Raw genomic sequence first — 14,129 nt, 5'->3', positions numbered from 1 at the left:
TTCCATGTATGTTACTCTATAAACATCAGTGCATCTCTTTTCATACTTCAGCACCTCGGACAGCGACTGTCTGTTTTCCTCCTGAGGCCTTTGGTTTGGCTTAACGCAATTTACAAAACTCTCACTCCTGCTAAACAAGCATTGTTTTCCCTTTAAGTGCAAAGTCCTGTGAATAAACAGTGATAAATGCGCTTAGCCTATACAATACAATATCTTTTATTAAGCGGGACATATAGGGATTCTTCTATTATTTCCACAATGTACATTGGGTGAGCAACGTCACTGAACATTAAATCAGTCAAAGCTACGCAGATTCCGAAATGTAGAACACACAATAATGTGAATATGTACTTTATAAATGATATCATTATCCTTTAATAAAAGGTCTCTAAAGCGTCTCCGGTGGCTGAAATATGTCGCCTTTTTTCTCTTTTTAATAAACTCGTCGGCGGCCTACATTTGGCTTATTTTCAATATGTTCAGCATCCAAACGCAACACCATTGACAGCACAAAACATAAAGTAAAAACTTCCATTCGTGCAAAAAAATGCCTTGGGCGTGAAAGCACTTCTTCTCTGGTTGTCCATAATTCCATATACTTCACTTGGACGAAAACCATATATTCTTTAAGGCTATACAAACATAAAATAGAGCTTAACACACTCGGCATGTCCAGGACGTAAGTTCTTCCACTTCTTCCCAGGTACTAACCTGTTTGTCTGTTGGCAAAGTTTGTTTCCCAAGCAAGAAAAAGAAAAAATCCACATTTCCGACAAGCTGGCCGATCAATAAGTTTAATCATCCAGATTGCGTTAAAGTTGACTGATGGATTTGAATATATGAAACTCCAAGGAAACGTTCATATTTGACTAGATAGTGGACGAGTGTAGGTATACAGATATTCGTCGGCTTCCTTGGCTGACAGGTATTTAAGTTGAAAATAAATGGCATGTTTTTTTTGTTTCTTTTTTCTTTTTTTTTCTTTTTGTTCCTCATCCTAAGCAGAGTCTCCTGCGACGTGGATCCTCGCAGTTTAGATTATAGAGGAAAGACCAGAAAGCCTGAGAAGGTGGAGTATTTCCATCCGCCCATTAAGGTGCCCCGTTCCAGCTTCAGAGAGACCCGGTCCTCCCGTTCAACCATCAGCAGTACTCCGTTGCTGGCTGCTTCTCTCGTAACGTCCTGGTCACCTGCGAAGGCTGATATCACCGGATAATCATTCTGCATCAGGTTCACCTGCAGGAGAGGTCAGAGGTCAGCTCATGCTTATTCTCTATTGAATCCTGACTGCTTAATCATTGCTCACCTGTATGGTTTGTCTGTTGTAGACCTTCACAACGTGGAAGCTGAAACTATAGATCCCCCTCCTTGGAGCCAGGAACACACTTGCTTTGAGATCGAAATGGTTGCCGATGTTCACTAAAACCTGTGAACAAGAAGAGCAGAACTTTATTTATTCTCCACATGCATGCTTCACTGAACACAACATCTGCTTTTAGGATTTGTTTCTCCTCCAGAGAGGCGCATCAGTCTGGGATGCCAAATGTTTTAAGGCTTCATTCTTATTTTGGGATGATTCCCATTGTGATGCGTATCCAAAAAACAACTACATGGAACATCCCAGTAAAAGCAACACAATGCACATGTTAATCCGGCACAGGCCTAAATCAATGATCCTGCTTTGGATGATCATTCGTTTTGACAGCACATCCCTGAATGGGGCCATTTTCAAAGGAAACAGCATTGTGCTCTTTAGGTTAGAAATACTCAGATCTCAGTGATGGGAAATCAATGAAACATGACCTTAAACAAGAATATATGGCACGTATATTGTAGGGAAAAAAAAAGAGAAACTGGTTTTGGAGCTGTGATATTTGGCCATATCTGGAACAAGGGCATTCGTCCACTCTGCTCCCACCACATGGAACTGGCTGCAAAAAGATTTTAAATTAACCGAAATGATTTCTTTGAACGCTTTTAAATCTACGATGAGAGCATTTCAGACCACTTCTTTTACTTGTAGATGTTTTTTATGAATTTTAATTTACTTGTAACTGTTTTTTATCATTTTAATTTTTGTCTATATGTTGTGAGTGTAATATTGTGAGTGTACATATGTTATTTGTTGCTGCCTCTTGGCCAGGACTCCCTCGAAAAAGAGGTTTTTAATCTCAATGGGACTTTCCTGGTTAAATAAAGGTCAAATAAAAATAAAATTAAAAAAACATCTGACCTGGTCGAAGTAGATGGTCATGGACGTGTTGCTCATCTCTGACGGCTCATGGTTGGTTCCACGCACGGCAGAAAAAGCCACTTTTGCCCCAGCAGATCGGACTGATATGCCCAGTGAAGAGGTGACCCCTCCGTCAGAAGAAGGGTTGGAGTCGCAGACCACAAGACATTTCCCTTCCAGCACGATGGGCTCCGTGTCGTTCTGGCCGAGGCATGAAACCAAGCCGGGTCCCAAGAGGAGGACCAGGGCCAGTGTGGCACAGGGTCCCGGGCAGCATGCTGGCACCATGGTCGGACTGATTCAGCCCCTTGGAGGTTTGTTAGTACAAGATCACCCGGTCCAGACTTGATACCTTCTCTCTCTCTCTCTTTCTCAAAGACCCTCTGACACAAAAGACGCACTCCGACTCTTCCCTCCCTCCTTAGTTGGTTTTGGGAGAGTATTCAGACAACTGTTGTTGCGAATCCTGAGATAAAAAATGAAAATGTTCATATCAGACAGCAGTAGGAAAACCAAATAGTTTAGTCATTAAACTTGTGTGCGTAAAATGTCTATGTGCGTAAAAAAAATATATCATAATGTCAGTATATATATATGACAACATCTACAATCTTGTAGTAACACATATTTTCTAATTATTGGTCGATTCAAGTGTGCCAGTGCAGGTTGTTTCCAATAACTGTGCGCAACAACACATTATAGTGTGGAATGGAAATGATATTACACTTATCTTTCCCTCTCTTTCTAATTGGTATTTATGTTAAAACAAGCACTTTTTGGTCATTTCTTGTGAGTAAAGGTAAATCAGACCTACCTGTGCAGTCCATCCCGCTGGTATGCTCTCCGTGTCTGCAGACTGTGAACTGAGAGCTCAGATCGGCGGTGCTGAACAAGCAGGAGTCTCTCCTCTGGGCTCCTCTCCGAGGGACAACACGCCCATTCTCTGTGTGTAGCCTCTGCAACAACACTCCTCACAAGTATCCTGCAATTAAGAGCACATGTGTGGACTGACTGGTTTGTTTACACGTTAATCAGCTGGGTGTTGTGGTTCTCAGGGTCCCCTCGGGAAGCCAGACATCACTTGCTGTCATATCATTTATATGCTGTGGATTTCTCACGTCTCTACCCTGATTGCTCTGAAATGAATGCGGGTTGCAGAGGATAACCTTGCTGTTGCATGTTACATTCAGCATGCATGTAGGCTGTATGTTACTCATTTGAGACTTTAAACAAGCGAGCTTATAATAAGTCAAATAAAGATACTTGTGCGCCATCCAGTGGCGGATGTTACATCTGCAGAGTGCTTACCAGAAGTGAAATGTAAGCACTAGTGTGAATAAAATAACAAACATTACATTACAGTCATTTAGCAGACGCTTTTATCCAAAGCGACTTACAGTCAGTAGTATATTACATATCATTCACCCATTCACACACTGATGACAGGCTACCATCAAGGTGCCACCATCAGACTCTAACTAACATTCATCATCCAGTCCACACCGATGGCAAGCCTTCAGGAGCAACTTGGGGTTAAGTGTCTTGCCCAAGGACACATCGACTGCTGAAGCCGGGTATTGAACCACTGACCCTCTGATTGGAGAACTACCTTGCTCTCCACTACGCCACAGCCGCCCAAACGTATGTGGGGGTTCTGGCCGGCATGTTTCTTTTACTTGGTTTGTACTGGCATATCAGCAAATCATTTCACATGCACATCACATTTAACAAACACTCCATAAGCTGGCTGAAAGCAGGTGACACTTCAGAAAATGCCCACTTCACAGAGAATGTCCTGCACCTCACTGTACCACCCTTGGCCTTTCTTTTAAAAATTCTTGACATGTCATCATCCCTTTGAAGAGCCGTGTAGAGGGTCCTTATCAGTGCTCCACACCTCTGAAGAGTTTGAGAGTGGGCCTCATAAGGGGTGAACTTTCACGTTAGACCTTTTAATGAGCTGTCATTTACCTACGCAAAGATATGCTAACTGGCTGCATTATGCATGGCACTCACATCTGCAGGGGAGGCCACTGTATATGGACTGTCTTCAACTTCATCAGCTCAAGAAAGAAGTGGGAGTAAAGTCTGTTTTTCTTTGAACATAATTAATCAAAGCTGCATTTTGAATACATGCTAGCAAATTGATAGGCGGAGAGGACAAAACCAAATCATTCCTTCTTCCTCCATTAAGTACATGCAACGCCCTTGTATAATGATACACAACTTGCAGAGACCTTATTTTAGCCTTAATTGTGTGGATCCTTTCTCCCTTTCCCAGCCCCATTTGACAAACATTGCACTGTCAGAGCTGGCTGACAAGCCATGCGGAAGAGTGACATCAGGTATCCAAGAGCCACAACTGACCCCAGGCCTTTAGAAGGACACATAGCTACAGAAAACATCAAATGTCAACTACGGGGGACATGCAAGGAAAAGGGATGTGGCCTACATGTACATGGCATTGCCATACCAGGGGCTGCCTTTGCCCTAAAAGGGACTTCATTTCCATCAGGCAAGCTGATCGGCTGGACTGAGAAGAGTGTTATGGTTATTTTCCCTGACAGCTAGCAGAGCCTACTGGCTTCCAGGAACGGGGAGGTCGATTATGTGGTGGGTCTTAAAGGGAGCCATCGGCTTTTACAAAGAAAACGACTGCAGTATGGTTTGTTTGTTTTTCTGTACAAATGACACTTGCGTATACAGTATGTTAGCAGAATACCTTTGACTTGGATTTGCTTAATGCAGGGGTCATTTGTTAGTGATCTCGCTGTCACAACCTATTACAGTTTGTCCTACTTCTGTTAACAATATTATGCATACATTTCCTCAACATCAGAAGAGGCCCATCCTGCTTGCTCACAAGACCATATGATTTACAAGGTTTAAAATACCCACTTTATAACAAATATATTTCTGTCCATCTGCCTGCTTGCCCATTTGTGTGTGTGTGTGTGTGTGTGTGTGTGTGTGTGTGTGTGTGTGTGTGTGTGTGTGTGTGTGTGTGTGTGTGTGTGTGTGTGTGTGTGTGTGCATGTGTATGCGTGTGTGTGTGTGTATGTGTTTAGTCAGACCAAAGACAGTTTCATTTGAAGAAAAAAAGTAAGCTTTCCTGAGGGTAAACCATAACATTTTAGAGGGTAAGACTTGAATTAGGGTTAGGTATATTGTGGTTATGGTTGAGCCTATAGGCAGACAAAGTGCAACATTTGTGTGTATATCTTCATATGCAAACAGTTTATTACAATGTCATGTGAAACTGAAGATTTGTTCTTATCTAAGTTAGATGCAATCAATCTCTTTTGGTGAGTATTTTGGAAACCACATGTTACACTATTGTTGTTGTTTTGCAACAGGATGATGACAGTCATTGAGTGGTTTTCATCATTTAGGTTTACATATCTTTAAATAACAGAAAATAACCCTGATTATGTCATCAGCTATCTGTCCTCAAGAGTTTTGTTTTTTAAAAATCTGACCTAGTTGCAGAACGACAATTGGCAGACCATGTCCAACATTATTTCATACATACTGTATGTAAGCTGCTCCATTACAATATAACAGTATAGTTTATGCTCGTTTGTCTGCTTTTATTTTGAAGGGAAATATCGCCACCGGAAGAGTAGTTTCCTCAAGCGGAAGTGACTGGACGTCACCATGGCGACTGGACGCGGACAGTTCAGAAATTCGACGTTTCGCGTTATTCTCTGACATATGGATGGCTACAAAAACGGGGAAAAAAAACAGACGATATTTGTTTATCTAACATATGCAGTTTACATAACGACGGTTTATTGATTTGATTAAAAAAAATATATATATATAAAAAATATAAATTATTGTATCTGACTCAAAGAGGTCAAGTAAAAAAAAAAACATGGCGGCACCAAAAGCAGTTCGTTCTAGAATGCGGGCAGTGATGACGTCATCAAGAGCTGACAGGTCGTCTCCAGCGTCCACTCTGAACTCTATGGACAGGTGATCTATGAAAACATGCTCATACTGTTCACCTGTGAGGGCCAAGTCAAGGCTTTATTGCCCTGCAAGCTAAAAGGATTTATGGACCGTGTTTGCAGCAAAACACAATCAAAGCACAGCCTCAAAAACAAAAATCAATAGAGGTGGAAGACACTTCATTACATGTTCAAGTGAAGCAATCTAAGTCTCCATTAAATGTAGTAAATATAGTGATTAAACACCATCGGACAGTAGCAGCACAATCACTACAACTGTGTCTTTGTCTGTTATTTATTAAGACTCAAATTTATTTAGAATGAACTCTAAAACTACTTCAAGACGCACAAATAACTCTCTGCTGTTTGACACAACAAAAAGCAAATTTGTCCCATTGGAGACTCTGGAACGAGAGAATGTTTTGTATTTTTGCTTTTAAATTGAGTTTAGATTGTCACTGATTCATTTTCTGTCAATCCCCCCATAAATCAATCGACTGCTCCTTTCAGCTCCATTCTTTTCTGCATGAAAAGTGGATATTATGAAGTCTATAGACAGCATAAAGATAAAATCTTTACGAGCCATTCTCTTCTATTATAATTGAGTTAAATCGTAGGTGGCCTTGGTCTGAATCTTAGACTTCATTTTAGACTTTAAGGGACATTGGTTTAAGATGAACACAGTGTTGTCTTATGTCCGAATTGACCTGCAAAATTGTGGATATACTATAACTTGTGATTTGTGTTGCTTTTCATCAACTCTACTACCTTTTGACATTTGTTAGAAATACAAAAAAAAACTACTCAATCCAATATCTCTATGTTGACAGGTATTTGAGTGATTGGGATTTTAAAGCTCGAATAGACATCAAACATTATTTATTTATTTTGTGTCTCATTTCAGAAGTGTTTTCATGGGGTTGTTTGATATGCAGTGCAATGTCAGTGATTGACCAGGCACGTAATGTGAACATGAATAGATTACATACTCAAGAGACTGAATTAGATGGCGTTGGCATCATTAAGCAGGACAGGTGCAACCTGACACACCAGATCAATATTTCTCATTAAAAAATATGTAGAACGACTTTTTTCCAGCATTTTTTAAAAAGGAACAAATATACTTATACCAACAAAAGATAAAAGATCTAACATTGGTGTCTTGTGATTTGAGATTTAATGTAATTCACACTTTAATTCATCACGTCCTGCATATTGAGAAGGGTCTTTTTTCTGATGCCAGAATTTTATGCGACCAAATGTGATGGACTTACTGGAAGTGTAAAGTGTGTAACACCCTCTTCTGTTGCTTTGTTATCTAGGTGCATTTTTTTATATGAGCACTTTACGAAACAGAGAATACTGAAGTTAATGTTGTGTTTGTTTTATCCCAAATCTACTGAATGAGAACACACACACGGGTCATTTCATTTTGTTGCCAGAAGTACATGATCAGATTGCCAAGTAGCCTGTCGAGAGCTCATTTGTCTCATACATCAGTGCCTCTGAAGAACTGCATGTTGAACAACAGGTGGCATGAAAACACCGGTGTCACTTCCTTGTAGTGATGTCTAATTACCTTTCTCCATAGACTGCCATCTGAGATCCTGATGAAGATTCTATCCTGCCTAGATGCCTCCGCTCTTTTCAGCATCGGCCACGTCAATAGGCTCTTCTACCAGCTTGCCAATGATGAGTAAGTACCAACCAGGTCTTGTTAATGCAACATACACATAACATTAAATACATCAGTTAGGAATTCAATCCGACAGAAAGAAAGTATTTTTGGCTTATTTTCTTGAAACTTGAAAATTCGGCCGGTCCACTAAAACGCAGCACCTAAGGATTATTTTAATAAAAGATTAATCCGTTTGTCAGTTTCTCTGTTAATTATATGGTCTTAAATACTGCACAGCCCAAAGTGACCAACTATCCAAACCCCAAAGACATTGACTTTACTATCATATAACTTATTAACTTACTAAAAATATTTACATTTTAGAAGCTAAAAACAGAAAGGCTAAAAGGGTGCCAGATTACCTTTTAAATTGGCGTCCCACATGAATTGACGCCTGGGAAAATAATGTAGAAACTGGATTATATATATATTATATACTGTACAGAGATATCTACACTTGTAGCTTGTGGGTAGCTTAACTCTCTAAAATGTTTTAGGCTGTGAAAAATAGAAGTAATTGTATAAAACTGAAAAGAGTAATGATACTTACAATAGAAACTAATGTTCAAGGTTCAGCTCTATGTCGTGACAGGCTGTAATTTGTGCAGTTATAATGATTGAAAATGGAGCCATTGGAACTAAAACCAGTGAAAAAAGAACCACTGCCACCTGCTACTGCACACTGAGCTGTCAGGAAACCAACTTCCTTATGTGATGTCATGTGACGCAACGTTTTTCTGGGTATTGCTCAAAATGACTACTTTCCTTTGAATTTCTGCTTTTATGGCTTATAAAACATACAAAATCATATTTAACTTTTCAAAGCATAATTTCGGCAAAACCTTAATTATACATATAGTCAGAAATGTAACCTCTGAGAAGCACTTTTAACAGGAAATTAAGCTTTTATCAGAATGAACATTTGCATAAAAGAACAAGTCAGAGAAGTCATTTTAGAATGGCAGAAATGTGACAAATAAGCATATCAGGCATTATTTCATATAAATAAATAATTTGTCTGTTAATCATTTTAAGTTGTCTTCACTCACAGTGACCTCTCCCCTTTCTATACTTTCCAATACCATCAATTCAGTGTTCTGTGGAAAAAGATATACATAGCACAGTTAGGCAAGAATAAAAAGCGGAAACCTAAGTGCATGGACGAGCTGCTGCTGAAGATGGCCACAATGGAGGTGCATGATCGGGCCGCGGGCTACTGGAAGTGGCTGCACTTCAAAACTGTGGACGCATATGACATGAACAAGTGGAAAAGTCATCTCGGACTCATCAGCCGTCACACTGGGCTGCCCAGCCAAACAGAGCGGGTCCTCAGGTAAGAGATGGAGAGAGGAAGAAACTGCTTTTGAAAACCACTTAGATGAAATACCTGAGGTGTATGGTTTGTTATATGTACCAGGCACTTGATTTCACTTACCAGACACTTGAGTAGACTGTCAAGTGTTGTCTTGGAGTTAAGCTAATTGAGTGCTTACTGTGTATTTTGAAGCATTTGAGTCCCTTAGTTACTGAGGTTAGAAAAAAAAAAAAAATAATTATTTATCTGGGAATCCTTGTCATGTAGTTAAATCTTTTACAGTGTGCTGCTTTACTTTATTTCAGCCAAAAGGAGTTGATTATACTTTGTATGCCGTATTCTGCCATCTGTTTGGTGTGTATTGCTGTTTTACAATTGGAAGCGTCTCTCTGAGGTATCATGCGAACCCCTGCCTTGTTTGTGGTTAGCAAACAGTAAAACTTTGGAGATCCATCCTGTCAAGAAAGTTCAAAGGTAGAGACCAGAGGACAGTTCAAGCCGCTGGCTATCAAATACAAAGCGGTGTTTGTTTTTCATATCGCACTTAATGACACTTTCTTATTAAAGGTGAGAAAGGAGGTCTCTGTCTGAGCGAGATGTCTGCTCAGGGGGATGCCAGCACGCAGGAGAAAGCTCCCTCGTCGCTGTTTCTGCTGTGTTTTTATAACCTCTGATTAGAGGCTGTGCAGCACTCAATTCTGAGTTCTGTGGCAGTCGCTGTGGTACAGAGGGGAAGTCGAAATAATTGTGTTCCTTGCAGAAGCTGTCTGAATTGTTGAAATAAATTACTCAGCTCCCCCCCAACTCCTCATCTGCAACAGACACACACACACACCCACACACACCCACACATTCATGTACACATACCCTCCCCTTCCTCCTGCCTCCCACCAACTCAGACAATTCCCTGTGGGGGGTTTGTCTGTTAGAGACGCTGAGGAGCATGCAGTTTATCTTGGTAATAATCATTTCACAAGACACCACACACACAGACAATGCAGAGAGAAATCCCCAGGGTCATGTGGGGCCTCCTGGGCTGCTCCAGTTTTTAGCTTTGTTCCTCCACTTAATTGATATTGGATGGTGCCGCAGCAAGACACCGGCTGCATCATAGGGACAGCCCTGAATCACATTTCAGACAGAACTGGATCAAGAGATTTTTCACAACAGCTGTGCTTTCATTTCATTCGTTGCATTTCATTTTATTTAGTGAGTGTATGAAGCGAGTTAATTTCAGATTTCTGGTCTCCCTTACCCTACATTATGAATAGTTTTACATGCTTTTATTTTGAAATATCTGTCATATCTTCTTTGCTATAACCCTGCGTCGTGTTATCTTATTCTAGAAACTTGCACGTCACCTGGGAGCTGACAGTGTCTGATAAGTCGGGGCACGAGTGCACACATGAGCCGATCTGGTCCCAGTTCTGTGAGACTGCTGTGACTCTGTGCTGGAGCGGAGGAGGTTGCTTGCCCAACTACCAGCAGATTTCCACCCTTCAACTCCACGGTGTCAGGAGGATAGCCCTCAACTGCCCCGGCCTGAAGAAGTGAGACAGCCGGCGTCCGTCGCTCTGTCTCTCTCTCTCTCTCTCTCTCTCTCTCTCTCTCTCTCTCTCTCTCTCTCTCTATATATATATATATATATATATATATATATATATATATATATATATAATATATATATATGTCTCTATGTCTCTGCTTCCTATTTTCTCTCAGTGAATCCAACTGTTTTCTTTGTCCACTCTGTCAGACCTGGCTGGAGGTCCCTCATGGCCAAGTTAGACATGCAGGCTCTAACTGAAAGCGCGCAGGTCATTGGCCAGGACAGACTGGTTGAACTGAAGCTGCTACAGCCCGGCATCATCATCGGTGTCTGGAGGGTAACTACTTCACAGGCTGCTTTGGCTTTTTAGAAGCTGAAATAATTAGATTGGTAGTTTTTTTTAAAAATGACAAGAATTTACATGAAATTTAAGTGATGGCTCTCTTTGCAGGACCAGTCCTCAGTTGCCTTTGTCATGTTCACCCTTCACTTCCACAGGCTGGTGGAAAGAAGCATCCAGGGATCTTCAGTTTGGTAGGCTGCACTTGAACAGGCATCTTTTTTTGCTCACATGGTTCCATGGCGTGCAGTGTATCACTATCAGATGGTTAGGGCTTCAGATTCAAAGGATGAGATTGATTTGATGCCCCTGATGTGACCCATCTGTGATGCACAGCAGGGTGAGATTTGATGCGTCAGCATCACTGGCACCTGTATATCACCACTATAATGAATAATGTGACTATACCTCATTTTTATATATAGATGTAGTTATGTGTTACACCAGTTACTTTTTTTAATAATTTGCCAGAAGGAAACACAAACACAGTGCAGGTGTTAATTGCAAGCAGTTGACTATTATTAGCAGAGCTTTAAACACACAGGGAAATTATTTGGAGAATTTGCTTCTGTAGTGTTTAGTTTGAATTAAAAGCCAATTGGCTTAATCAGTCATTGTCAATAGAAGGTTGTAGGCCACTTGAAGGGCCCCAGGGATGAAATAAAAGATTAACAGATTAAGTTGTTAAACAAAACAATGTATATTTTCTTCATATTTTGCTGTGTTTCTCATGAAATAGTGGATACTATCACCCCTCTAGCCTAAAGAAATCCTGTAATGAGGAGTCACACGTAGACATTATTTAAAAGGGACAAAACCACATATGTTTGGAACTGGGACAAAAACAAGTGTCCATATTTTGTTTTCCCTGCATCTGAAAATAAAAATGAATTAATTATCCAACATATGTGATATTTAGTACTGGAGTTGCTGTGTAGTCTTGAAGGTGCTTCATTGATCCTCTGAGAGGAGAGACAAAATATCAGCACGACTACACAGCATTCTTGATAGTGCTCACCTATTGTGAGTTAGCGCTTCAGCATGGTGTGGACATAGCCCCCTCTTCTGGTTTCATGTGAGAACTAATTTAACATCATGATTCCAGTACACACAAGTAATAAACCTCTGAAATACTTCCTTAATGAATTACCTTTTCCTTAATATGTTCATTATTCTCTATAGTCTCAGTTTCATTTTCCCTTTTTTTCTTTCTTCCTCCAGCCCCTACGTGGAGCCAATAATCAAACCCCCTACTGATGACATTGACTCTGAATACGGTCTCCATGGTTACCAACTACACATTGTTCTCCATAACACCGCAAGCGAGATCATGTCCGGAAGCTTCCCCCAGATTTTCTGCAGAAGAAGTAATTCATTTATACTTATATTCACTAAGTCACACTCTATAATGGGCTGAATTGGTCATTAAAAAACTATTTTTAATTAGAGCAGGTGGGACTCATATGTACAGTCATTTTTAGAGGAATACGGAGCAAGGTTAATGCAAAATGTCTATAATCAGTTTGCTTAGTCTTTTTTCTCATTCTACATATGGTTATAATGCCTCTGTAGCCCAAAACAGACTTTAAAAATGCATTGTTTCCTAGGCCATCAGGATAGTAAACATCTACATCTTCTGCCTTGTCCAGCTAGCACATTGTCCTCTGTGAATCCTCCATAGCATCCTGCACATTACCATATTTGTACAGTATGCATTTCAACTCTGATATATGTACATTTTAAAAATTTTATATACGAATACACACATTGCTGCATGTGACAAATAAAACCTTTGCATTTTAAATTTGAGATAACCTTTATTAGCTATGGTCATTGAAACATTAATTGTATTTAAGGCTCATTATATAGCTCATAGATTGAATGACTTGATGCTTTAAGCCTCCACTAATCAAGTGACCTGACACTAATTTCAAATGTTTTTGATCTACTTGTCACATGTTTTTGTCTTTTACCAGCTCAGATCTGTGATGGCCTAATCCAGCTGACTGCCATTAGCAGGACAATCTTATCGCAGCACACACCTCTACCCAGCAGCATCAACCTTCCCTGGAGCGGTGAGGCCCTGCAGGGCTCAGTGAAGGTACAGCCTGTGCTGTTGGCTACTTACACACTATTTTCACTATGTGTTATATGAAGAAAGAAATGCATGCCTCAAACATCTCAGGTATGTTACTGACTTCATTTAAGATAATTCTCTCTTATCTCCTGGCTAAGGCAAATACAATCGTTATCTCTGATTTCAGCATGCATTTTGACAGTTTTCACTTTTTTCAAGAATACAAACTTAATGGAACCCCAATGAAATCACAACAACGATAGTCCAGAAAAGAGGTCCTGACATTAGTTTATTCCTCAACTTCTTACCAGAATTGCTGCATCATGAGTTTGACTCTACTGGACGAATTCAAGAAACCTTTCTGGTGTGTCAGCTCTCCGGTTTCCATGGAGCTAGAGAAGACGCCTGTCTCCTATGACTATGATGGTGAGCACTTCCTGATCCACTGTCAGGACTCAGACGGTCAGGTGAAGATGAAACTTGTATGGATGGAGGAACAGAAGCAGTTTGTTCTCATCAGTTTAGTAGTCTACGTGACTGTTTGCAAAGTCAACAAGCATTTCAGTACACATTACTGAAGCCTTATACTATGAATAAGCTTTTAACATTTCAATAAAACATATATCTGTACCGCATGATCTTCTTGGATTATGTTATATGAGCATATCTACCTTTTTATAGGGAGAAAAGAGTGTGCCCCTCTTAGTGGTCGATAATAATTTATACATTTTCAAAAAAGAAAACAGAAATGTATTTATTGATATTGTTTGTACGCAGAAAATATTACAGTTCGAAAGCCGATTTCACAGATTCTTATCATTATTTTGTCTTTAATTCTGAATAAATAAATACTTTTTGATTGTATTTATAAAATAAATAATGATTTCCTTTCAATTGTAATTACCTGTAATTCTCTTCTTTTTTTTCGCATTTTGACAGAGTTAAACAGAGAAGGATTGGAAAGATATTTCAATTGGAACATTT

General features: G+C 39.9%; 2 protein-coding genes across 2 annotated transcripts; one reads left to right on the top strand and one right to left on the bottom strand.

Moving 5' to 3' along the window:
- Window positions 1-725: 725 nt before the first annotated feature.
- Window positions 726-3,177, bottom strand: cbln2b (cerebellin 2b precursor). The gene is made up of 4 exons (XM_054623222.1): window positions 3,048-3,177; window positions 2,234-2,699; window positions 1,307-1,426; window positions 726-1,236 (listed from the first exon to the last, which is right to left on the bottom strand). The coding sequence occupies exons 2-4, from the start codon at window positions 2,519-2,521 to the stop codon at window positions 1,039-1,041; spliced, it is 606 nt and encodes a 201-aa protein (XP_054479197.1). The 5' UTR covers window positions 2,522-2,699; window positions 3,048-3,177; the 3' UTR covers window positions 726-1,038.
- Window positions 3,178-6,110: 2,933 nt separating this feature from the next.
- Window positions 6,111-13,916, top strand: fbxo15 (F-box protein 15). Its single transcript, XM_054623303.1, has 9 exons — window positions 6,111-6,211; window positions 7,778-7,882; window positions 8,958-9,197; window positions 10,526-10,729; window positions 10,936-11,065; window positions 11,180-11,262; window positions 12,290-12,435; window positions 13,045-13,169; window positions 13,457-13,916. Exons 1-9 carry the CDS (start codon window positions 6,111-6,113, stop codon window positions 13,721-13,723), a joined length of 1,401 nt encoding a protein of 466 aa, XP_054479278.1. The 3' UTR covers window positions 13,724-13,916.
- The last annotated feature ends 213 nt before the right edge of the window (window positions 13,917-14,129 follow it).

This window comes from Anoplopoma fimbria, chromosome 21 (genome assembly GCF_027596085.1).
Source record: "Anoplopoma fimbria isolate UVic2021 breed Golden Eagle Sablefish chromosome 21, Afim_UVic_2022, whole genome shotgun sequence".
Lineage (NCBI taxonomy): Eukaryota > Metazoa > Chordata > Actinopteri > Perciformes > Anoplopomatidae > Anoplopoma > Anoplopoma fimbria.
Note: the sequence above shows the minus strand (reverse complement) of the source record. Positions and strands in the feature narration are given on the sequence as shown.

Bases quoted from the DNA above. Each gene is read 5' to 3' on its own strand.
- cbln2b (XM_054623222.1), bottom strand. From the start codon at position 2,521: ATGGTGCCAGCATGCTGCCCGGGACCCTGTGCCACACTGGCCCTGGTC. The intron at 1,427-2,233 runs GTCAGATGTTTT...TCTTGTTCACAG, and splicing joins TGACCATCTACTTCGACCAG to GTTTTAGTGAACATCGGCAA. The intron at 1,237-1,306 runs GTGAGCAATGAT...CCTCTCCTGCAG, and splicing joins ACAACAGACAAACCATACAG to GTGAACCTGATGCAGAATGA.
- fbxo15 (XM_054623303.1), top strand. From the start codon at position 6,111: ATGGCGGCACCAAAAGCAGTTCGTTCTAGAATGCGGGCAGTGATGACG. The intron at 10,730-10,935 runs GTGAGACAGCCG...CCACTCTGTCAG, and splicing joins AACTGCCCCGGCCTGAAGAA to ACCTGGCTGGAGGTCCCTCA. The intron at 11,263-12,289 runs GTAGGCTGCACT...TTCTTCCTCCAG, and splicing joins ATCCAGGGATCTTCAGTTTG to CCCCTACGTGGAGCCAATAA.